This window comes from Thamnophis elegans, chromosome 3, assembly GCF_009769535.1.
Source record: "Thamnophis elegans isolate rThaEle1 chromosome 3, rThaEle1.pri, whole genome shotgun sequence".
Lineage (NCBI taxonomy): Eukaryota > Metazoa > Chordata > Lepidosauria > Squamata > Colubridae > Thamnophis > Thamnophis elegans.
This window is the reverse complement of record NC_045543.1, coordinates 128,800,146-128,826,334: the sequence shown is the minus strand read 5'-3', so window position 1 is coordinate 128,826,334 and position 26,189 is coordinate 128,800,146. Positions and strand designations below refer to the sequence as shown.

Below are 26,189 nucleotides of genomic sequence, written 5' to 3'. Positions count from 1 at the left end.
TACTCTCTGGAAACAAATACTGTGAGCGTAAGACACCCCTAAAACCCCTTGGGGTGCATGTTCTGTTAAGATTCAGCATGTTGTGCCTTAAAATGGCTTCTACTGTGCAGCGCAATGGAGTTGCCATGGTACCAGCTTCACAGTACTCTACAAGGGGGCTCCCTCTGGTAAGGGGGAAAATCCAACATTAGAAATTAGGTTTGGTCCAGACATTTCCCCCCTATAAATAAATACATGGGCAACACCGGGTTATCGGCTAGTACACAATAAAATCTAACAAGAACTAATATTAGACTCTTCTGCACCCACCCATTGACATGAAACAAAAAGGGGTGTAATCTCCATTCAGACAGAGGACTTTTGTTAAACTTCCAGCCAATTAGAATTAGAATTGCCAAGAGCTTCCTTTCACAAGGTCCTCTTTAATAGCTCTAGGTCTTCTCCATTTTGAAAGGCATTCCATTTAAATTTCAGCAGGAAAAAACTATTCAGTGGGATCTTATATAACTTTGTAAAAAAGATCTTTCTGTGTCTTTACCTTTGGAAAATTCATAGGATTCTCCTATGCACTGCTACAGTCAATCACATGTGACAGGTAAAATGTCTTGATGAGTGCATGCCATCCCAAGAGCCTCATGAATCAGCGCTCGGGAGAGTTCGTTGGCTTTTGAATTTATCTTTCACGTGTGCTTCAACTAGCTGATTGTCTACAAGTATGTAAAACAAGGCCAGTTGATGGACAGAGGCAGAATTGCCATATATTACCTAAGAAATCAGCCATCAGTCATGTATGTAAGTGGTCCCCAGAGCAATAGATTCCCTCAGCTAATATACAATTGTTTCCCAATAAAGAGATCTGTACTAAACCAGGGCATTTGCAGGGAGAGGTAAAAAAACTCAAGATGGTACCTACAGTGGTGGGATCCTGCTGGTTTAACAACCAGTTTAACAACCGGTTTACCTTCCACATTACTTCTGGGGAGTAACACAGCTGAGCCGCGGCAATCAGCTCTGCCATACAAATCAACTGAGAGGATATAGGTAAGTAAAGCAAAGGGGCGGGTGGGCCAACTTGATCATTGGAGTGAACCGGTTCACTCCCAGCTGATCATAGGAGCTACCGGTTTGCCCGAACTGGTCCGAACCGGCTAAATACCACCCCTGGGGCAGCTACAACCATGTGATCCAGGTTCTGTATGAGTGATGTCACAGGAAAAAGGGTGGAGTATAAATTGCGCAATTGTAACCAACATCTTGGCTTTTTTTCGAGGCAGACAACCCAAAGCCTTAGCTGACTTTGAGATTCCATTCCAAAAAGTCCAGACAAAAGCCATCGTTAAAGTTGTGCAACAATGATAGTAAATTACCTCATAACAATAGAAAGAAGCTTTATTTCATAAAAAGTTTATAAAATGCATATTGTACAAAAATAAAGTCTGTAGAGAACTTTGCTTAACACAAACGGCTGAAATGTCAATTGGAGGTGAAGTAAAAATCCCCAATAACAACAACTATCTGTTTTAATTTTTTTCTTTCAATTCTTATTTCCAGAGTGGGCAAAAATCACCAACTTTACCTTTTTGGTTTGTTAGCATTAGGCTGCCATTAAAGGATGGGACAGGCTGGGGAAACAGGCGGAGGGAAAGCTACTGGTTGCTGAAAGAGGCTCACAGCAAAGGCCAAAGTGATTTCTGTAAAGGTGCTTGAATGACTCATGAAAAGAGATGGAACCTATTGCCCCGGGTTGGTTGGGATTAATATTTTTGAGGGTATCATTTTGCCTTCTGCAGACTTCCCTGTCTGAAAAGATAACTGGACTCATGCATATGGAAAAACTTGAGAATAGGACCCATGATGTTCTTACATCATCAAATCCATTAGATTTTTCCCATTGATGACCGCATAGTACCATATTATGATTAAGGATAAACCAGTCATATAACTACAACCTAGTCCAAACGTGACAGCTAATTGTTCAGAATACATACCAGCCGAATTTATGTCTTGCTGATTTATCTTACAGGGAACAGTACGAGGTTCATGCATTGCACTAAACCATAAACCATGGTTTTAACACAGCAGATAGATAGCTTCACAAAAGCCAAAAAATAAAACATTTAGTAAATTGTGGCTTAATACAAGATGTGAAACTGCTATTGGTCCTGACTTGCCAGAAGCAATCAAGATTTAACAGACTGATTGGTTTGTAACGCAGCCTGTTTGGTAATATTCTTTCCACATTAAGATTCAGATTGTGGAAACTCATTAAAGGATAAACTTTCATGCAGTCTTGTATCCTGTCATATGACCATTCTATCACTATTCCTTCATCATTCCACCCCACCCCCCTTTTGGATAAAATCCAGTAAAATTCCTTTTGTTTCAGTGGGAATATTAAACAAATGTTTAAATCCTCTCTACGAAAGCCAGACTTACAGGAAACATCAAAGGTTCCCTGGAAAGGAAATTAAAACTGGAAGTCAATGTGACAATAATTCTGGCTGAAAGAGTGTTAGGTTGCTCTCCGGAGTAAGTCCCCTTGAATGCAATCAATTTTACTTCTGAGTAGATAGGCATCGATGCCATGAATAACTATTTTTTATGTAGAAATATAGGGTAGCAGCTGGCTGTGTTACTGTAGCTCAATAGTTTTGAATTCAGTGAGTCTTGATCCTCACCAGTGTGGCTGATGGCAAAAGACCTGGCATATTGTAAGTCAAAATATCTGGATGGTCCTAGACTACCTTCCTCTATGCTAAGCTATAGGGCTATGGATGCTTCAAAAAGTATATCAGAAAAGTCCTTTGAACCTTGCACAGTTGCACAAGTGTGAATGCAAGACTGTTAGACAGTAAGGCAGCTCATACGTAGTTGTTCAGGTTACTACCTGAACTTGAAGAAAAGTTACAGCTGCTTTAAGAATCACATACGTCAACTCCTTAAAGCAGTGAGATTGTTCTAGAGTACAGGTGTCAAACTCGCCATGTCACGTTGGCGTCATGTGACGGTTTGTGACGTTTTCCCCATTCACAGAGCTGGGGTGGACGTGGTCTGCATGTAACACATTTGGCCCACGGGCCGCTAGTTTGACACTCCTGTTCTAGAGGCCTGCTAGAGGGGGAGGTGCAGAAAGATTTTTAACAAAAGCGGAGAGCTCTCAAGCTTGTATAAGACATTTGAAGCCCCTTGCCTGAATCATTTTTGAAGCAGGCGCAGCCCTTTTAAACAATTAAAACTAGGGGGATGTGTTCCTTTTCATTTTAAGCGGGAATGCTGCTGAACACAGCAGAATATATCTTTCTAAAATGAACATGGATAACAATAGCCGCACAAATTTCTGGAGCAACATAATAAAAAGTGGCTTCAAGACAAGCATTAGGCAGGCACGTAAGATGTAATCCACAGAAAGGTCAACATCCCTAGGACAAAATCAAAATATTTTGCTGGAAGCTTTAGAAACCTTTTCCCAAATGGATGGAACACATTCTCGATGACAGAGATATACTGAACTGTTGGCTTAAATCCCGCTCAGATCCCATTCTTGCAATAGATATTTCTCAAATGCAAAGGCTGCATGAATGAAGTGTATGCAGAAGCACAGCAAATGTTTCTCGACATTTCCAAAAACAAAGTGCTTGGAATTATTTTTAATATAATTCTCATATACCCACTCCAACTGAATTACTTGACGTTACTTCATTTCAGTGGAATACTAATTTGATGTTCCATTGATTTCAGAAATCTTAATTTTCAATGTTAATAAGAAGAGAGTTATAGCCTGGGATATGATATACAGTGTGTTCTCTAGATTACAGTCATTTATGTTTTATTGGAGACCAACTGTATATAAAAAAATAAAGTCAAAAAGAGATAGAAATTGCACTTAAAATATTTGGATGAAAATTATAGTGGTCCCATGTCTATTATACATTAGTAATGGTAGCAGAGTCAGACATGAAAAAACTGGCATACTTGCAGGTTTAGTCAAAGTTTCAATAACCTCCATGATAATGTAATCAAAGTGCCACTTGTATTTTTATGTGCGCACATAACATGCATAAAAAACAGCTAGGACTTGGAACCAACTATTGTGGCTGCCACCTTCAGGTTATCTCTGCAGGCAAATGATCAGGAACATCAATTCTTCTGTACTTGCTTTCTGGTGTGAAAAAATAAGGCTACATTTTCATAAAACTTTGACTATGGGTTAATTGGTGTCGAGTGTGTTTTTATTTTATTTTTTCATTACTTCATAATCCACATGTGCTCTGTAGTTTTTGGCAGAATGAGATAACATAGTTTCTTTTCTCTTTGGTCTTTATCTTATCAAATTCTGAGGGTTTTTTTCAAATTCCACATTAATTATTATGGTGTTGCAATTCCAATAAATATTCTACCTGCTACATCAAAGTAGTTGTTGAATTTCTACCAAAGAGGTAGCAATAGCAATTAAAAGACAAAGGATTTCTTTTTCTTGGAAGAAACCTCTGAACACTGTAGGACTGGAAGAATTTCTCTTTTGGGTTGTCTCCACATAACAGATTTAACTTAAGAGGGAGATTGTGGAATTCTATTTTATAGTTCCTAGCCATCTCACCTTGGTAAACTGTATATGTTGAGACACAGGTCTTCCTTGCCTTCATAGTCCAACTGAATGAAGGTGGGATTGGCAGATGGTTCAAGTAGGAAATGATGAACATAAAGTTATGTGTCCCAAGAAGCCATAAGTAATCATCCTATGAGATAATATATTGCATGAAAAAATAAAGGTGTGGCAGGAAGAATGGAAAGCTTAATTCAAGAATATATTAAGATTCATGAAAAGTTCCTTTATCTCAGTATGTCTATGGAAATTCTCAGTCATTCAGGTAATGGTTGTCCCAAAGATGCTTTTTCAAAAGGCAACTGGACTTTGTTTTTCCTTGAAGATGTTTTGCTTCTCACCCAAGAAGCTTCTTCAGTTCTCAGACATTGCACTTCAGAACTGAAGAAGCTTCTTGGATGAAAAGCAAAACGTCTTCAAGGAAAAACAAAGTCCAGTTGCCCTTTGAAAAAAGCACCTTTGGGACAATTATATCACAGTAGTAATATGGTAGGCAATAGCAGCAGAAATAGCAAACCAGCTTCAAACATGTAAGATCTTCATTCTCATTTCCTGGGAACTCTGCTTTAAGAACATTAGATAAGAAGCCTTGGAGATCAAACTCTTTTTAGCTATTGTCAGTCAGAATAAAAAAACAGGACAAAATTATCTGGCTTATTATGAACTATTGTCATAAAGTAATAAGGATCCTAAAATTTGCACAATTTAAATCCCCCCCATGCTCCTCTTTAAAAACAAGGAGAGCTCCATTAGAAACGTTGATTCAATTGTTAGGTGTATTTAAACAAAGTTTTAGCAGCTTAAGACCAATTCTAGAAACTAATATCTGCCAAAGACTACAGAAACACTATATACCATATTTTTTGGACTATAAGATGCACCAGAGTATAAGACGCACCTTAGTTTTTGGGGAGGAAAATAAGAAAACAATATTCTGCCTCTATCTACCAGCATCCATGGTATTCATCTGGCTAGCGTCCTGTCAGTGTGTGAGAGAGTTGAGGACTGTTTGGAAACAAACAGTATTTTCTGTGTGAGCAACAAGGAGCCTGGGCGTGGCTTGTTCTGTACTAAAGCTGCATGCTGTGCTGATATCTGAAACTAAAAACTGAAAGTGAAACTTCTCTCCTCTGCTGAACTACCATGTTGGAAAACCTGCTTTTGGTATTGTATATTTACTTAATGTGTTATATTATATGTAAAGGGAAGTTATTGAATCCTGCTGAACCAGTTACTTGTGTGTGTTTTTTGAATGCCTCATGTTTTTGGCTATATTTGGTGTATAAGATGCACCCAAATTTTCACCCTCTTTTTTTTGGGGGGGGGGGAGATGCGTCTTATACTTTAAAATATGGTAATTACTTTTTCATAATGGGTGAAATGTTCAGATAGTATGAATATCTTTCCAGGTGTACGATGCTCTTGACCAATGCTATGCAAGGACATAAAATGCTTCTTGGGAGAAGGGTTTGAGATATGCATCCCAAGAAACATTATGTTCCATCTGAAGTAGAAACAATGTAGAAAATTAAGAGTCGCCAAATTGGGCACTATCAAATCTTGTTCGCTTCACTGAGACAGCATTAAACAAATGCTTAACTTTCTTGTCTTAGTGACCAATGACTAAGCCTTTGCTGCAATGGGTTTGCCTCCCCTCTAAGCCCCTTTCAAATAGATACTTTTATAGTTGCTATTTTAGGAGTAGTGTCAAACAATACAAGCTTGGGCATCCAACAATTTGTATGCAGATTTCCGCTGAAATGCACTTCTTCAGATAATTTAAAAGGACATTGTATTAAAAATGTATGCATGCATGCAGATGATCATCTACTGCAGTGCTTCCCAACTTTAGCAACTTTAAGAAAGGTGGACTTCAACTCCCAGAATTCCTCAGCCACCCTGGCTGAGGAATTCTGGGAGTTGAAGTCCACCTTTCTTAAAATTGATACGGGTGGGAAACTCCGATCTACTGCATCAATTGACCCAGTGGCTTCTTATGGGAGATGATGGTCTTGGGAATGAATATAGCTCAGTCGTTTGATATTTCAAATAGCTCATCTTTGATGGCCTCCAATCACTTCCCTATGCTCAATGTGGCCAAGGAAGAGACATCTCAAAATTAAACCCATTAACATCTGACAGGATATTCAGCTATTAGAATATTATTGATATTTTCTGGTGTTTATGATACTTTGCCCTCTCCCCCACCCTCAAAGGTAACAAAGAATGACATATCCTGAAACGTCAGAAGTTAGGGAACCTCCAAACTTTCAACTAGTTAAAGAAGATGATGAAAGTTTTATCAATGATAAAACATATTGCAATGAGTTTGATGAAGTGCTATCCACCTGGGTGTCCATGATTTTTGTTCAAATGGTAAAGTAAGTGATTTTTTTTAAAAACAACAACAACAGTTTGAATTCCTGATATTAATTCTTAATACTTTTTTTTTTAAAAAGAAGAAAAACTGTATACCTTGATCCCAGCATCACTATCCCATTGTAACTTTGGCACCTCTTTAGAAGAAAGAAGCTTTAAATAAATAATGAAACTGAAACTCATGTCTGAACCATAATAAATAATAATAATAATAACTTAAAATCTCAATAAATATTTTCTCTAGATTTGACTTTAGACAGGATGCATTGCATCAAGTAGTCTTTCTCTTCACTCACGATGACCGCAAATAAAAATGTAGTTCATTAAGTAAGTGATCTTAGTCCTTCTTTAAACCAATAAAAGATCCACATTTTTTTTTAAAATGGCATTTTGCTAGACAGGTGATTAAAAACACAGCCTGCTATGTTGGGAAACAGAAAAGGTACCATCCTTCTCCCTCTTACATTAATCCTTCTTCAGTTACATTCTAAATTAATTAGCTTTTAGAAATCCTCCATCTTTTTCATCATCATTTGTTTAGAATTCAGCAATATACTTAAAAGTTGAGCTTGACTTCTTTCCTATACAGGTACTCCTTGACTTACGTCCACCATCGAGACCAGAAGTTCTGTTGCCAAGCAAGATGGTCGTTAAGTGAGCCCCACTTGATTTCACAACCTTTTCTGTCACAGTTGCTAAGCAAATTACTCCAGTTCTTAAGTGAATCACACGATTAGGTGAACTCGGCTTCACCCATCGACTTTGCTTGTTGGGAGCCAACTGGGACAGTTATCACAGATGGTGATCTCCTGACCTCAAAAATGCTGCAACGGTTGTAAATATAGTATATGCCAGTTGCCAAGCAAGATCATGGGGATACTGCAACGGTCATAAGTGTGAGGACCATTTGTAAATCCCCCTTTTCAGAGCCAATAACTTCAAAAAGGTTGGCACACAAATTATTGTTAATTGAGGACTACCTGTATATAAAAATATGAAATTGCTTTCAATTTACAGCTAGTCCTCAAATTAATGTTGCTAAGGGAAACATTTGTTAAGTGAGTTTGCCCCATTTTATGACTTCTCTTGTCACTGTTGTTAAGTGAATCATTGCAGCTGCTAAGTTAGTAACATGGTTGTTAAGTGAATTTGTTTTCCCCATCGACCTTGCTTGTTAGAAGGTTGGCAAAAGTTTATCCCATGACACCGGGACACTGCAACCGTCGTAAATGAGTCAGTTATCCAGCATCTGAATTTTGATCACATGAAGCGTAGGGATTGCTGCGACAGTTGTAAGTGTGAAAAACGGGCCTAAGTTACTTTTTTCAGTGCCGTTGTAACTTTGAACAGTCATTAAATGAACTATTGTAAGTCAAGGACTACTTGTATGTGTAACTCTACTTGAAGCTTTGTAACTGGAGGACTCTGTTGTGAGTTTCCTTTCTGACCGATTGGTATGGGTAGAATAATTCTGCATTATTCATAAGGCACAGGAAAAGAAGCTTGTTAATGTCTTCACATCACAAAAAAGAGGGATGTTGTGATGTACAATTTAGCTAAGTGGTCTGGCAAATCAAGGGCAGAATTTAAAGTTTAGATTTCGGTGAAGGATTTCTAAAAGAGACTGTTAGCAACGGTAGACAAAACTCTACAATTGCTAGGCTTTCCATAAACAAGTATCAAAAAAGTGCTGAGTGAATTGTTGGGAACTGTCAGTTCTCAAGCTGGACAAATTTAGCCAGCAATTTGTATGAACGCAGAGTTCTGCTAGGATAATTTCCTCCTTTCATCAAGTGTGTTTTCTCCATTATAACATTTCTATATATTCCACTCTTGCATCTCAAATATCCCAATAAATTCCTCAGGATTGCTCACACAGTGGCCTTCTTCAACCTGGGATCTCAGTTTTCCGAATGCTTCAGCCAGTATGGCCATTATGAAGAATTCTGGAAACCCAGTTCATATTAACTGGAGGATGCAAAGCAGGGGTGGGTTCCGGCCGCCATTACTACTGGTTCGGTGCCCGAAAAAGTTTGCACACGCGTGCTCGCTTTGCTCACGCACACACCAGACACGCACTCCATGCGTGTGCCCATTTGCACTTAAAATGATCTGTGCATGTGCACATTTAAAAAGGAATAAAAATTACATTTTTTTCAATGAAGGTTGTTCTGCACATGTGCAAAACAGAAAATCAAGATGGCACCACTGAGGATAGAACCGGTACGGTCACATGTCCGCCAGAGTTACTACCTATTTGACCGAACCGGACCGAATAGGTAGGAACCCACCTCTGATGCAAAATTAGGGAAGGTTTGGATCAGGGGTGTCTACAAGGGATGAAGGTCAACAAGACCGAAATCATGGATGTGGCTGGATAACCGAAGCATCGTTCCTTTTTAACATGCATCAGACATATTTAAAAAGGGTTGGCACTCCAGTCATCATCTAATCATGGTGGCCATTCTGACATTGTTGATTCCATCCCCGGGAGCCCCTGCACCTGATCACAAAACACATTCTTCTCAATATGAAAGACAGATTATGCCTCCAGATTGGGATGAAAGCCTACGATCAATAGTTTAACTTCCATTTGGGGAGGATGGTGGGTGGTAGAAAACAAAGAAGGAAGAAAGGGGGCTTGTGTTGATAAGCACCTGTTCGGCTAAGTTTTATGCCAATGGTGGATCACCTCAAAACCAACGGTGTAAAGTAATTCCCATTCATCCTGGATCTCAGCCCCTGAGCATTGATGTCTATTTGCCTTCCTGTAGAAACCAAAAGCTCCATCATGTTGTAGCTTCACCAAGTATCCCGTGCTGGATTTCCACCAACCAGGCTCGCACAGCTGTTGTTCTCCTGTATGCTTGGTCCTCTTCCTTTATCTGAAGCCAACCTTTTTCCTTTCCTCGGGAGCCTTGGTCCCCTTCTTTGCCCATTTTAGCAGGAATGCAATATCGTAGCCCGTGTCCAAACACACAAGGACATCAAACGCACCCACATTTTTTAGCGGAATGTTTCCTTAGTATGTGATAAGTTGATAGGTCATCGTCCAAAAACGAAAGGTCGTCATCGTAAGCAATGGGTCTGCAACAAGGCTGTGGCCTGATTTTGTCACTGACCAACTTTTTATTTTGGGTTAAATTGTTTAAAATTTGGTCATACAGGGTTACAGCAGTCTCGCACGAACCACTACAATAACGGAAAATCAATTCTTCTTTGGTTGTGTATCCCAATCCCAAGTCAGTCACATTTAAGTGAATCTCACTTAAGACACAATCCCGAGATTTGAGTCTTTGCGCTCTCCGTCCTTTCTTCTTGTTGGAATTATTGTTCCTTCCGGCATTTTGCCGGTTTCTTTCCCGTTTGGAGAAATGTGGTTTATCTGGTGATCTCTTCAGTCTTTTTAAAGTGGTTTGAATAAAATTCATCACCTCCTCAAGTTGGCTGGGATAATCCACAGGCATGTTAGCTGTTGGGAAAAGGAGAAAAACAACTTGTCAAATGATTGCGTATCCATCTTACTTCACATGGAGAAAATGATCTTACTTACTGAAATTTCTAGCAGGCACATGGTTAAATCTGGGAGTGACAACTGCATACGTTAAAGGCTGCAAAATTCAATTTTTAAAATTTGATTTATTACTGGATCCAACTCAACAGTGACACTCGGAGTGATATACACTAACAAAACACAAGCCATAAACCATAGTGTTAAAACAGATATTGTACAATACATAAATACGACATACAGAATATAAATTGATGAAACAATTACCATAATGTAAATAACCAAAAGAAAACTCTGCTCAATTAGACCCAAATTATCCCATGATCATGGTGTTGTGGCCTGCCAGTGGCCAGCAGAGCTGGCAGCAGATTCGGACAGCGAGGAGGTTGGGGAAGAACATGGGCCACTCCTGGAATCTGGAGAAGGCTCTGATGAGGGCTCTATGCGGGAGGCAGAGAGGGGACCAGAGCCGTATGCCAGTTATCAGAGTATGCCTTCAGAGTCAGACATCAGTGAGGCAGACGAACAGCTGGAGCCTGTCCCCAGTGTGCACACGTGCAGAGTTGTCAGATGAAGGGAACAGCTAAAGAACAGGGGTTTATTTGGCATGAATGGCCGCTCCCAGAGGAAATAAAAGAGGAGCGAAAGGGGAGTGGAGTTTGCAGGAGACAATTACTTCGCTTAATTGGTTTGGGACTCTCTGAAATTCCTTGCCAAGTTTTGCAGATATTGGCCTGTCAGCTCTCCAAGCCAGATAAGGTCTGTGACTGTACATCTTCCCTTGAAAGACTTTGCTGGATGTGAATGAGCAGAATTCACACGAAATTAATAAAAGGGTTTTTTGTCGGGACAAGGAATTTGCTTCATACTCTCGGGAAGCCTGGGTCACAGCACATGACAGTTTAACAAAATGTATGTTCTATAGGCATGATTTCAAAGTTCACAAGGATTAACACATTTTTATCAAGACTAAAACCTCCATTGCTTCCTTCTTCTTTTGGGTACAGATGTTGTATAAAGCGATTGTGAAAATTCCAACATTACTTTTGATGTTGAAAGAGGTCCATAAGATAGGCTAACCTATTTAATACATATCCATTGGTTGACTAAGTGTTTCCATGGAAAACTAGATTAAGTGAAATATTAGACTGTGATGTATTCTCACAGCACCTAGTCACTCCTGAACAGACAGAAAACTTCCTTAACTTGATATTCCCAATGCATTGGAGTACAACTGTAATTTCTATCCAGGGGAACCACTGGGAATTATGAAAGTGGTGATCTGATACATTTCGAGGGTTCAGATTACAGAAAATTGGTCTATTCCTTGTCTATGACACTCTATAAGTTGCCTATTCATAGTTCTATCTCATTTCCACAACTGTCTGAGTATTGTTACCCACCTTTTAATGTAAAAATGGGGGAGGAGGACATTTTTATTTGGAGCATGGCAATGACAGAGTGAACAGGATTTAAACGTTGGCTTTCAAATTCATTCAGGTTGGGTTTACAAACAAAAAATGCACTAAGCCTCAAAATATAACTGATCATATTTAAAGTTTGAACACAACTAATGCAAAGAAAAATATGGGATCTGTAAAACAGGTCTTCAGGCCACATCTAGCCCATGGTTCACAAGATTATCATAGGATTACCACTCCTGATTTACTGGAAAATATCTTCCTGGATTCAAGCCACTTTCAATCTATCTATGTTGGAATGCATCTGCTCCTTTGAGTGATACTTGCCCTGGAGAATTGCATTATTAACTAATGCAACTAACTAACATTATATGTTAGGATATGTTTTCAAACTTAAAAATAGTGTAGATGGGACTGTAACCCATAAAGCCAGGTTAGTTGCACAAGGGTTTGCTCAGTCAGCCAATGACTATGATGAGGTCTTTGCGCCTAGTTTAAAGGCTACAACGTTACGTGAAGCATTAGTGTGGGCAGCTAAGAATGAATATATAGCTAATCATTTAGATGTAGAGACAGCATATCTTCATGCACCGTTGCAACATACTAGATATTTACAGAAGCCTGCGGGATTTAAAACTGATAGTAAAACTGATCGTTGGAGGTTGAAAAAGAGTCTGTATGGCTTGAAGCAGTCAGGATATGAATGGAATCAATGTATAGTTAAAGAGTTAACTAAGATAGGTTTTAAAGCTGGCATGGCTGATCCATGTTTGTTTAAGAAAGAAAGTAATGGTGTGATTTCATTGTTGCTATTGTTCACTGATGACATAGCATTAATCACTAAAACTGGGCAAGAAGCTATGAGGATTATAACACTGTTAAGGACGCAGTTCAGTATAAAACATCTGGGTGAGGTTAGGCAATATCTTGGTTTACAGATAGATAAAACTAGGGGAGGGTACAAAATCTCACAAACCAAGAAGATTAATCAGAATGTTTAGGATGGAACTGTGTAAACCAGCTAAAACTCCAATGGGTCAGGAATTTAGCCATGATGATGTAAAAAGCCCTGTGTTTGATAAAGGTATTTATCAATCATTGTTTGGTAGCTTATCTTATCTGAGTAATTGGTCAAGGCCCGACATAGCATATAGTGTAAATCAATTAGCCAGGTTTAATGCTGAACCTACTGAAGGCACTGGCAAGCTGCTAAGAGGATATTAAGATATCTTAAGCAAACAATGCATTATGCATTGTATTTAGAACCTAAAGATGAACTGAGATTAACTGCATAGGCTGATGCAAGTTTTGCTACAAATGTGACTACACGGAAATCAACATCAGGGTTTGTTGTATTCCTGGGAAAAGCACTAATTGGATGGTGGTCTATTAGACAAAAACATTTAAGTTTATCAACCATGGAGGCTGAATTCTCATGTTTGTCATTATTATGTACAGATTTGATTTGTTACAAACAACTCCTACTTGATATGGGGATTGACATACAAAAGCCTATTGTTGTTTATGAAGACAATCAAGCAGCAATTCAGATGGCATCCAATCTTGCTGTAAAAACTAGGTCAAAACACACTGATATAAGATATCTGAAGGTAAGGCAAAGTGTGAATAGTAAATTAGTTTCACTGGAGTACTGCATGTCTGAACATAACATTGCAGATCATTTTACTAAGGCCCAAGGTAATATAAAGCATAAACGTTGTTGCGAGGAATACGGATTAAGATTGTAAGATTTATATATTGTTCTACCCAAAGGGGAGAATGTTAGGAATATAATCTAATGGTTGGGTTGGCAATATATAAATCATGTAACAATACTATACCTGTTTCTTTAAATCATACTATAAAATGTGATTGGTTGCTGTTTTCCTCAATCGGCCATAAGAGGGAGCCAGAATGACTGTTAGCTCTCTGTTTGTTAGATGCTGGGCTGATCTGATCTGAGTGTTTTGGAAGCTGGCTGTTAGAAAGTGCTGTGAGCTATTGTAAGTTTTGCAACTGCTAGCAAACTTTGAGTACCGGACTGTTTGTATGATTATGGACTAAGTTATTTGGATTATCCCTTAACTGAAAGACATTGATGACTGACTGTCTTATCCTTGTATGACTTGGACTGTTTGATGGACTCTGATACCTCTATTTCCACGAGAGTAAAAGCCTATTTAAACTGCAGTGTCTCTGTATGCTGGTTTGTGTGTTCTCCAACACAACTATCACAACGGGGATCTTACCTAACAACATCCCATATCAAAGTAGTTTTAGCCTGCTTGTAGAGTTGATTTCTTGGTCTGGTCTACATGATAAGGTAAAGGTAAAGGTTCCCCTCACACATATGTGCTAGTCATTCCTGACTCTAAGAGGCAGTACTCATCTCCGTTTCAAAGCTGAAGAGCCAAGGCTGTCCGAAGACGTCTCTGTGGTCACGTGGCCGGCATGACTAAATGCCAAAGGCACACGGAACGCTGTTACCTTCCCACCACAGATGGTCCCTATTTTTCTACTTGCATTTTACATGCTTTTAAACTGCTAGGTTGGCAGAAGCTGGGACAAGTAACGGGAGCTCACTCATTACGTGGCACTAGGGATTCGAACCGCCAAACTGCTGACCTTTCTGATCGACAAGTCAGCGTCTTAGCCACTGAGCCACTGCGTCTACATAGTAGGCCTATATAAAACCAAAGATAACCCAAATATTCCAGCCTGCTTTACAGATATGGCAGTGACGGGGAAGGAATCTGAACTGACAAGTTAGAACCTAAAGATTGTAGAATTGGAAGGGACTACAAGCCTCCTCTAGTCAAACCCTCTGCAACATGTAGGGAAACTAATTAAATCATCCATGGCAAGTAGGTATCCAGCCTTAAAAAAAAAAATCCACAGATGGAGAACCAACAACCTCCTTAGGTGAACTATTCCTGTTATTTGCATCCTGATTAAGTATGGAAATCTTCATTGCAAAATGTGCAAGCTTTGGAGGAAATGGAAACATGTTCAGCAATGATGGATGATCTATTAACACTGCTAAGGAAAAACAAACGTTGAATGACTCAAACCCTCCTTGTTCACATACTAAACTAGAAAAGACAGCTGGCCAGCAATCCTTCCTATAATATAAACTAGTACTGTATTTTTTCCCCCATCAAGACGAAAAGTTGCTTCCAATTTCCGAGGCACTGAAAAAATAGGCAGCACAGGCCGATTTATTTGACATTTTTGGTGCCTGTTATAGTTTCTTCTGTGAGACCATCTATGACAAGGCCTGTGGGCCGCAGATCTAGCCCATGGGGCCACCCCGGGAACACCGACGGACCGGCCTGCAGTACCTCTGCCAGCAAAACCAAAGCTCTGGAGGGCCACGCGAGGTCCCCCGAGCTCCGTTTTCAGCTGCAACTGCCTCCTACAACCCTCTACTAGCAAAAACAGAGCTCGGGAGGACTGTGTGCCACCCTCCTAAGTTCCGTTTTTGCTGCCAGAGCGCTCGGGCCACCACAGATATCCCTGACAGGAGTGACATCAAACTGGCCATACTCATCCTGGACATGCCCCCCCCGCCCCCCCAAGGTCAAATGCAAATACTTTTCTGGTCGGAGTGCCCAAAGCGGATGTTCGGGCCAGGACCCCCCAAAATAGAATGCATGCACCCCCCCATATGCGCCCACCCCCATACATGCATGGGAGAGACCCAAAGACTAGCTTGCTGTTGGGAGGCATGTGCACACGCATGGCAGAGCTGAACTGGGGTGATGGCTTGCATGCCATCAGAGAGGGCACTGCGTGCCACCTCTGGCATGCATGCCATAAGTTCACCATCATTGCCCCATACCATTCTAGACAAGTGGCTATCCAGCCTCTTCTTAAAAGCCTCCGGTGATGAAGCACCCACGATTTCTGGAGGCAAGCTGTTCCACTGGTTAATTGTCCTCACTGTTAGGAAATTTCTCCTTAATTCCAGGTTGCTTCTCTCTCTGATTAGTTTCCAACCATTGCTTCTTGTCCTGACCTCCGCTCCTTTGGAGAATAATTTGACCCCGTCTTCTTTGTGGCAGCCCCTCAAACACTGAAACACTGGTATCATGTCACCCCTAATTCTTCTTTTTCTTTAGAGTGGCCAAACCCAGATCTTGCAGCTGTTCTTCATATGCTTTAGTCTCCAGCCTTTTGAGCATTTTAGTTGCTCTTCTCTGAACCTTTTCCAAAGTCTCAACATCTTTTTTTGTAATATGGTGACCAAAATTGGTTGCAGTATAAAATCAGCAACCACAGGTAAAGGTAAAGGTTCTCCTTGCATATATGTGCTAGTCGTTCTCAACTCTAGGGGGCGGTGCTCATCTCCATTTCAAAACTGAAGAGCCAGCGCTGTCCGAAGACGTTGTCTGTGGTCATGTAGCCAGCATGACTAAACACCCAAGGTGGTACCTATTTTTCTGCTTGCATTTTTACATGCTTTCGAACTGTTAGTTGGCAGAAGCTGGGACAAGTAATGGGAGCTCACTCCGTTACGCGACGCTAGAGATTTGAACCACCAAACTGCCGACCTTTCTGATCGACAAGCTCAGCATCTTGCAAAAGAACAACAGATTTTGACCTGCCTTTTTCTATTGAACAGCTGATTTGCCACACCTGTGCAGGGTTGCTGTGCAACTATGACAGAACGCAGGATTTCTCCTACAGAAGATACTGTCTTTTTCCTTTCAGATTTTCTCCCTGACGTATGGTTATATCTAAAGCTGGACATGTTAGTTCCATCAATATCCCTCATGGTTTGCTTGGTGCCAGTAAGGATGGAGATAAAATACTGAAGGAATGCTGCCACATTTGCTGCCAATCTATTGCAGTGTGATGGGGTTCCTTTTTTCGAACTAGAGTGTATTATTTTACAAGGGGGCAGTTGACACACAAAAATATGCATTTTGCTATATAGCGATATTTACAGCATGTATTTAGAGCAAGTATATAACAGTGTTCCGTGCGCCTTCGGTGTTGAGTCATGCCAGCCACATGACCAAGGTGACATCTTCGGACAGCGCTGGCTCTCAGCTTTGAAACAGAGATGGGCACCACCCCCTAGAGTCGGGAACAATTACCACATACACTATATTGCCAAAATTATTCGCTCACCCATCCAAATAATCAGAATCAGGTGTTCCAATCACTTCCACTAAGGGCTTGGCCCCTTAGTTCCAGTGAAAGGAACTCTGAATGCTTCAGCATACCAAGACATTTTGGACAATTCCATGCTCCCAACTCTGTGAGAACAGTTTGGAGCTGGCCCCTTCCTCTTCCAACATGACTGTGCACCAGTGCACAAAGCAAGATCCATAAAGACATGGATGACAGAGTCTAGTGTGGATGAACTTGACTGGCCTGTACAGAGTCCTGACTTCAACCCGATAGAACACCTTTGGGATGAATTAGAGCCGAGACTGAGAGGCGAGCCTTCTCGTCCAACATCAATGTGTGACCTCACAAATGCGCTTCTGGAAGAATGGTCAAAGATTCCCATAAACACACTCCTAAACCTTGGGGACAGCCTTCCCAGAAGAGTTGAAGTTGTTATAGCTGCAAAGGGTGGGCCGAGGTCATATTGAACCTTATGGATTAGGAATGGGATGTTACTTACAGTAAGTTCATATGCGAGTAAAGGCAGGTGAGCGAATACTTTTGGCAATATAGTGTATGTGCGAGGCAGGGGTGGGTTTCAACGCAGCGGTCCCCGCGAACTGGTTGGTTGGCGAACCCGGAAGTAAGTAACTTCCAGGAACGGCGAAGGACCCACCCGCCCGCCCGCACTCCTTACCGGTTTTTGAAGGCTTCTGCGCTTCCACGCAGGTGCATGACACATACAGCGCCTGCGCAATTCTCCGCAAGCAGCTGGATGGCACAAACAGCGCCTGCGCGATTCTCTGCGAGCAGCTGGAGCATCACGCAGGCGCTAAGACGCATGCGTGAACTGTGCGTGTGCACAAGGACGCCGCTGGCCCTGTTCCAACCAAACCAGTTGGAACAGGATTAGCAACCCACCACTGGTGCGAGGGGAACCTTTAATTTTGCCTATAGCACAATACTGGATCCTCCTAAGTCCCCAGAGACTATCCATCTGTGTCTCTCTTGCTTCCTCTCTTTTTCTCTCAATTCCTTCCCCCTTTTACAATAACATGCTAAAGATGGCTTGATCTTCTCCTGCTCAGCTGAATATCTACTGAATATCTTTGCTGGGAGAAGAATCTTTCTCAGGGTCATCTGCCCAGTCCTTCCCCCAGAGACCAGGGCTTTGCCACAAACAGCTGATCATCTCCCCCTTTCCAACCAGGAAATTAAGTGTGTGGTCCACACGTTTAACTTCTCTCTTCAACTTTCTTCTCCTGCCACTCGGTTAATTTTATGCACAGACTTTTTCTCTTCTCTCTCCTCCTTCCCTCTTCTATTTTTAGTCAGACTAGTAGCATGGCCCCCTCAGTGGAGGTGGGTGACACCCCGCCCCAGCTATGTAGCAGACTGGAACAATGGGACTGCTGTCTCCAAAATCTCCTCACAAAAGCTCTGGCCAGCCAGAGCAGCTCATCAGGCCTTGTGATAAGTGCAGTTTCTCTTCAAGGCCGACACTGAAGTTTCTTTTCTCCTTTTTTACTCGCTCCAATAGCTGGCTCATGTCATCAGAACAGCCAACAGGCCAGCCAAAGTAACAACTGAAATTTTACCCAATTTCAATGTAAATGGGTCAAGTTCTACCTGTGCAGAGAAAGAAAGATAGAAGGCCTTATATGTCCTTAATTGTTCTGAAAGTTCCTAGACATTTTCCTACATAGTATCTCTACAACAGGAGGATTGAAAGATTCAGAAGCATACTTTGGTGTACAGGGGCAGCAGTATCACTGTGCACATGAGCAATCATTGAAACAGCAGCTAATAGAGACAACCGCAATCCAAACCAGTGGTGGGTTTCATTTTTTTTTTAGAACCTCTTCTGTAGGTGTGGCCTGCTTTGTGGGAGTGGCTTGCCGGCCATGTAACCAGGTAGGAGTGGCTTGCCGGCCATGTGACCGGATGGGAATGGCTTGCCAGCCATGTGACCGAGTGGGAGTGGCTTGGCAGTCATGTGACTGGGTGGCCATGGCCAACTTGGCAAAACTCACTTAACAATGCTCTTGCTTAGCCACCAAAATGTTGGCTTAGAAACTCTTGCATTCGAAGCACGCAAGTCTTAAAGCTGTCAAGTTACAACACCCTTTCACCCCTAACCCTTTAGAAAAAAAAAAACCCAGGGGTGTTCAAACTTGACAGCTTTAAGACTTGTGGACTTCAACTCCCAGAATTCCTCCTCTCGCTCTTCATCTTGATGATGTGCGGATGGGCGGGGAGAGGGAGCTGGAACCGGTTCTAAACGGCACTGTAGATTTGTGGAACCTCTTCTATAGAAGAGGTTAGAACTGGCAGGAGCCCACCCCTGATCCAAACCATACATATTGTGAATCAAAACCTACCTCAAAGCTTATATAACATTAAATAATAGTTATTCCAGTTTATGAAATATTATTTGGGAGAACAGATCAAAATAGCAATAGCACTTAGACTTATATACCACTTCACAGTGCTGTACAGTCCTCTCTAAGCAGTTTACAGAGTCAACATATTGTCCCCAATAATCTAGGTACTCATTTTACTGAACTTGGAAGGATGGAAGGCTGAGTCAATCTTGAGCTGGTGAGAATCGAACTGCTGGCAGTCAACAGAGTTAGCCTGCAATACTGCATTCTAATCACTGTGCCACCATGGCTCTGTCTCCCCTTAGTGTTTGGGGAGGCTTAGTGAGAGCAACTAGTTATGTTATACTGCTGTTTCATTAGGTTTGATTCTTGTTCAGTGATGTATATTGACTGAGCATGCCTTATCTATCTATCTATCTATCTATCTATCTATCTATCTATCTATCTATCTATCTATCTATCTATCTATTGTGGAGGAAGAAAGCAACTGCAAATATGACTGATTGTGGTTGACTAGACAAAAGAATATCAATGACTCTGTTATATCACATTTTCTAAGCATATTCAACTTTCAAAACAGCAATACTGTGATAAACAGAAACTTGAAGTTTCAGAAGATACTAAATTAATTTTAACCCATTCCCGAATTTAACTATAAAGAAACACCAATGTTAATTTAGATACAATTTTTTTACGAAAACTATTTTTGGTTATTGATAAGCTTCTTTGCAAATACTGTACTTTTCAGAGTATAAGACGCACCAAGATTTTGAAGAGGCAAATTATTTTGCACTCTGCAGACCTCACCAAAATGGCCCATTTTTTGCAAAAACGGGTCCGTTTTTTTAAAATTAAAAAAAGGGTATGCATAGTCTTTAGGAGGCTTATAGAGTGCTCCTGGGGGCTGGGAGGGGCAAAAACAAGCAAAAATGGCCCATTTTTTGGTTATTTTTGCCCTCCCCAGCCCCCCAGGAGCATTCTGGAAGCCTCCTAATGGCTATGCACAGCCATTTTTGCAAAGGGGGCAGGGTTTTGGGGGGCCAAAAATGCTGTATTCAGTGTATAAGATGCACCCAGATTTTCACTCTCTTTTTTGAGGGGCAAAGGTGTGTCTTGTACTCCGAAAAATACGGTAATTGTTTCCTAGCCCAACCTTCACAATGTTAGGTTGATGTATGAAGAAATTAATTAAGATTTGCTAATAGCAATGATCATAATTGACTGAACAATGACAGTTTATTCTGGCATTTATCGTCAGAAATTTTTATTTATGATTTTTCATTATACTACCATATTTCCCTAAAGCAACTAGAGAGGTTCTAAAGAAAAGAGAAACTTGAGACTTTCTAGAAAGTCTATTTGGGTATGAATGCCTTCATCATACAGAAAAGAATCAACAATTGAGTCAAACAGTCAACAATTGAAGAATTATAGTAGTTAGTGTGGTAGAAGGAAGAAAGCATGACAAAAGTTTAAACATTTTGGCTAACTTGCATCATTCCTGTGGCTTCCTTCCAAAAAAAGTGAAGAGGGAAACCCAGGAAAGATTCCAGTGGAAAGACAGAGAAGGAGGAACAGGCAAGGCAGAAAAGTGGAAGAATGCAGATGTGGTTTTGCATCTGTTGGAAAGATGCTGAAGAGGCAAAAATGGCTGAGAATCCCTATGTCACCAGAAAGCAACAGTGGAAGACTACTGTATAATTTGCTACAAGCACAATAAAACCCACCCGAGGACCCCAAGGGGTGGCTACAATTCATGGAGTACATCTCATTTGCTCATAAGAAGCTGCTTTTTGGTCCTCTTTGTGTTACAACAGAGTGAGGCACATCCATTGCAAGGCATAACTATCCGCAATAGTGTTTCACAACCTTGGCAACTAAGATGTGTGGACTTCAAGCTCCATAATTTCCCAGCTTGTAATACTTCTAGAAGTTGAAGTCCACACATTTTAAATTTGCTAAGGTTGACAAACACGGATCACTAGAAAAGCATTATTCTTTTAAAGTTTTGAGGGTGGAAAGGCAAATTGCTGCCACATACATAATATTAAAATCTCATGCAATGTAGTACTCTAGGAAACAGAATCAAGTGCATTGTGCGCAGGTTGCGAACCAGTAGTAAAACCGGCAGCAAGCCATCCCTGATATACATCACCAACTGCATGAATGCTATAGAACAGGGGTGTCAAACTGAAGGCCCTTGGGTGGGATCCGGCCCACGGGGCCAGCCTGGAAACAGCAAAGCACTGGCCCGTGGTGCCTGTACCAGCAAAATGGCCATTTTCGCTGGGAGAAGGCTATCAAAACAAACTAAAAAGAAAACAAAAGGAGAAATGTTTCCCTTTTGCATTTGAGCATGTAAGAAGGGACAGGAAAAAAGAAAGGGAAAGAGGAAAGATGAAGAAAAGAAAGGAAAAGAGGAAAGATGAAGAAAAGGAAGGAAAGATGGGAAGAGAGCAAGGAAGAAAAAATAAGGAAAGAGGAAGGAAAAAGAAAGGAGAATGAAGAAGAAAGGAAAAAGAATAAAAGGAAGGAAGGAAGGGAGGGAGGAAGGAAGGAAGGAAGGAAGGAAGGAAGGAAGGAAAAAAGGAAGGAAAAAAGGAAGGAAAAAAGATTATAATGTGAGGGAGGATCTCTGGGAAGCCCTGCATTAGCACTTGATCACAGCAGGTGCCCCTGAAATGAGTCCCACGTTATGCCCACCATGGCCACGCCCAACCCCTACCCCTCCAAGGTCAAACACAACCCTGATGTGGCCCTCAATGAAATTGAGTTTGACACCCCTGTTAATGAACATGGCCTTCCCTGGATACAGATCACAGTACAATCCTGTTCCCTACTCTATCCATACTTCCACATACATGTGAAGGGAAAGTGAATAGAAAGCTGCACTACGTTCCAAGACAGTCAGCAGTGTATATCGCCAGTGAAAATATTTCATTTCATCATGAAAATCCCAAGATTAATTTGAACTTTGATTTCAATAAAATCTGACTTTCATTCGCAGGATGCAACTCAATGCACATGGGAATTGGCCCAGCTGAATTCGGTAGGTCTTTTTTTTTGTAATAAATTTTTTTATTTTTTCATTTTCATACAAATAACCACATCTATACTGTTACATAATCAACACTATTTTGTATTATTAAATATTTATGTCAATTCTTATGTCTTACCATCAACCCCCAAGAACTATTATTGGCTCTTCTGCTCCCCATACACCATATTTCTACCCTATCCATCACTTTCTTCTCCCTCTCTCCTCCTCCCTACCTCCTTTCTTCCCTCTGTCATCCTTCCCTTCTCTACTTCCCCTTCCTCTCTCCTTCTCCTCTCTCCTCTTTCCACTCCTTCTTTCTCTCCCCTCCTGCCCTCTCTCCTAACCCTCTCTTACTCCTCTTGTCTCTCCTCTCTTCCACACTCTTCATCTCATTTGCATGGTGTATTTGTGTGGGCTCCATTTTATGTTAATGGTATTTATAATTTCATTTCAACAAACATCTTTAATTTTAACATATGTCCTCCTTTTTTTGAAAGAAAAAATTATATTTTTAACTGCCCCCCCCCCCCAACTTATTTTTGGCCAGAATGTGGACCTGGTAACAATTTCCAGTTATTCTCATCATAATATTGTATAGTTATACATCATTATACGCTCCAAATTTTTAGTTCTTTATAATCTCAATAATTTTCCATTATAAGTATGTTTCAAGTTCCCCCTCCATTTTTCCATATCTTTACTTAGCTTACATTTAATTGTCTTTAAATTACAACCTTGCTGTTCAATGCTTATTACAATTCCGTTGATCTGCTATATAAAATAACAAGCAATACGGACCTCACTTTTGTTCATCTTCTTAAAAGTTCTATATGTGTCCATATTTCATATATTTTAACCTATATTTAATTATATTTCCATTATCATATTTAATCAATTAGCAACTCAGTTTAATTATCATGTAAAAGAGTAAATCACATACCTCTACTTTATATTCTCCACATAGCAATTTATAAATATCTGATTTCTTCCTAGTGAGCCTTTTATCCCAAACTCTAAACTACTTTTTCTACTGGGTATATATTTGTTCTTTTCCATCCACTGCTGCATCTTTTGGCATATTCCCTGTCTCCCTGTCTTCTCTTCCTCTTTTCTCTTATCACTCCTTCCTTTCTTCTCTGTCTTCTCTATTCCTGTCTGGCCGTTTCCTTTTCTTTTAATCCTTTATCTATTCTTTGTTGGGACATATCCTCCCTTGACAATTTTCCCTGTGCCACTGTCAAACTCAAATAAGTCTTTTGTCTGCTTTTTATTTTCCATTGTTTCTACCCTTTCATTATTCGGTAGGTCTTGAATAAATAAGACTAAACCTATAAATTGTAATGCTCTTGATCTGAAGCCAATCTCAAGGAAACAATCTCTGCAAGGTGGCTTCTGTTTAACAACTTATACCGAAGACCCAAGCTTCCTGACCAACCCAACTTGGAAAAGATTAGTTTAAAAAAAAAGATATAGGAAGCTAATCTGCTGAAAAGAATAGAATTACAGAGTTGGAAGGGACCTTGGAGGTCTTCCAGTCTAATCCCCTGCTTAAAGGAAACCCTACACCACTTCAGACAAATGGTTATCCAACCTCTTCCTAAAAACATCCAGTATTGGAGCATTTACAACATCTGGAGGCAAGTTGTCCCACTGATTAATTGTTCTAACTGTCAGGAAATTTCTCCTTAGTTCTAGGTTGCTTCTCTCTTTGATTAGTTTCCACCCATTGTTTCTTGTCCTGCCCTCAGGTGCTTTGTAGAATAGCTTGACTCCCTCTTGCCCCTTTGGGGCCACCCCTGAGATATTGGAACACTGCTATTGTGTCACCCTTAGTCCTTCTTTTCATTAAACTAGACATACCCAGTTCCTGCAACTGTTCTTCATATGTTTTAGCCTCCAGTCCCTTAATCATCTTTGTTGCTTTTCTCTGCATTCTTTCTAGACTCTCCACAACTTTTCTACATTGTGGTGACCAAAACTGGATGCAGTATTGCAAGTAAGCAAAGCGGCAGCAACTTGCATCATACTGATTTGCAGGAATGCCTTTAGCTCTAGTCTACCTTGTGCTATGGGGCAACAATGGCAATCCCTTGACTGTTTCTTCCTTAGCCCCCATCTGCCCATCCCCATCTGAGTCTCTGTTGGAGGGCAGAGCTAACTGGATCATCTCAAAAGGACCAAAAAAGAAAGAAAAGACAAGCTGAAGGCCAGTAAGCTACTGTAAAAACAACAAGAAGTGGCAGCAAGAAAGTGGAATGTGTGCTTACAATCCATTGGGCCAGCGTAGGGATTCGGCAGCCTGCTGGTAGTGTGGTCTTCTTCAGCTCTTCCTAGCACTGAGCGGGCCTTTTCAGGAGGTCTCTTACCAGCGGGAAGCGGAAAGGTCGAGATCGAGTTGAGTAGCACCACGCAGACAGTCATCATATCCCATAAATTCATCTTAGAGTCCCTTCCAGCACAAGACCCTGGCAAATGGGAGACATACATTAGTTTTCACCTCTTCTTCCCTTGGAGTGCCATGTGTGTTCAACTCCACCTCTCTTTCCTATCCTGGCCTTCCCTATCTATTGTAAATATATATACTGTATATATATTTATATATAGGGCACTGCACACCAGAACAACTAGACACAAGGAGTTTCCCCCGAATGCCTTCACTCTGCTAAATTCCCACACTGTCAAATAATTTACTAAGACTGTATTACTATTATTCTTCTCATCCTTCTAGTACCTATCTCTTCCCACTTATGACTATAACCATGTTGCTTGTATCTTTATGATTTATATTGTTTTGTTTCCTAGTATAATTTGATTGCTTAATAGTAACCTATGACTATCACTAAGTGTTATAACTTATGATTCTTGATGAATGTATTCTATTTTTTTTTCATGTACACAGAGAGCATATGCACTATAGACAAATTCTTGTGTGTCCAAACACACTTGGCCAATAAAGAATTCTATTCTATTCTATTCCATTTCTATTCTATTCTATTCTACTCTTACTTTACTCTAAATGCAACCATTTTAATGATCGATATAATAGCAAGCACAATGCTTGGCATTTAATTGTTTATTAAAAGTGAGCCATAACTTTTCTTGGTGTCTTTCATTCCAAGACACCACAGCTCTCCATAAAACTGGAGTTCATGTATAAAATCTAGGGGAAACAATGGTTTTAAAAAAAATCTGGAATGGGAATGAGAACTTGATAATAGAATAGGTCAAGATTCTGGAGCTCCATTTATTGTCCCTACTTTTTGGATCCCCCAAATTTTCTGCAATGTTGTCATGGCCATAAGTCCTACTTTATTAGCATTTGTTATTTTTATCTCTCTCTCTCTCCCTCCCTCCCTCTCTCCATCATCATCATTTATCTATCCATCATCATCATCATTACTCATCCATCCATCCATAACCCAATTAATTCTTACTTAAAAATGAAGACCAAAAGAATGAAAAGTTGATCCCTAAAATTGTTCAGCAACCATTTCCATTTGGACAGCAGCAGGTTCCTGGTCACAATTTTGCCCAGTAAAGTGAAAAATACTGTATAAATATCTCTCTACCTTAAAATTATGTCTAACACGTAATATCAATATACATAAGTGGAAAGCATAAATGTGTTCCTTTTTTCTGGAGATGATCTCCTCCTAGCATCATTTAGAAATATGGGAACATTTAGCTGCATGTACCCTTATCTAGTGAATGGTTGTTCTTTGCTATCTGGTAA

The 26,189-nt window shown here is 40.4% G+C and overlaps 1 protein-coding gene across 2 annotated transcripts; it reads right to left on the bottom strand.

The window, feature by feature from the left end:
- Positions 1–9,485: 9,485 nt before the first annotated feature.
- Positions 9,486–24,916, bottom strand: GDNF (glial cell derived neurotrophic factor). Of its 2 annotated transcripts, none has more exons than XM_032214441.1 (2): positions 24,724–24,916; positions 9,486–10,454 (listed from the first exon to the last, which is right to left on the bottom strand). In XM_032214441.1, exons 1-2 carry the CDS (start codon positions 24,893–24,895, stop codon positions 9,970–9,972), a joined length of 657 nt encoding a protein of 218 aa, XP_032070332.1. In that variant the 5' UTR covers positions 24,896–24,916; the 3' UTR covers positions 9,486–9,969. The 2 variants fall into 2 exon arrangements, with proteins under 2 accessions (XP_032070332.1, XP_032070333.1); XM_032214442.1 differs by having other exon boundaries at positions 24,823–24,916.
- Between the last annotated feature and the right edge of the window lie 1,273 nt (positions 24,917–26,189).

What these genes read in the sequence shown, in the direction of transcription:
- GDNF (XM_032214441.1), bottom strand. Translation starts at nt 24,895, where the DNA reads ATGAATTTATGGGATATGATGACTGTCTGCGTGGTGCTACTCAACTCG. An exon ending in CTACGCTGGCCCAATGGATT is followed by an intron (nt 10,455 to 24,723) that starts GTAAGCACACAT and finishes TTTTCCCAACAG; the next exon opens with CTAACATGCCTGTGGATTAT.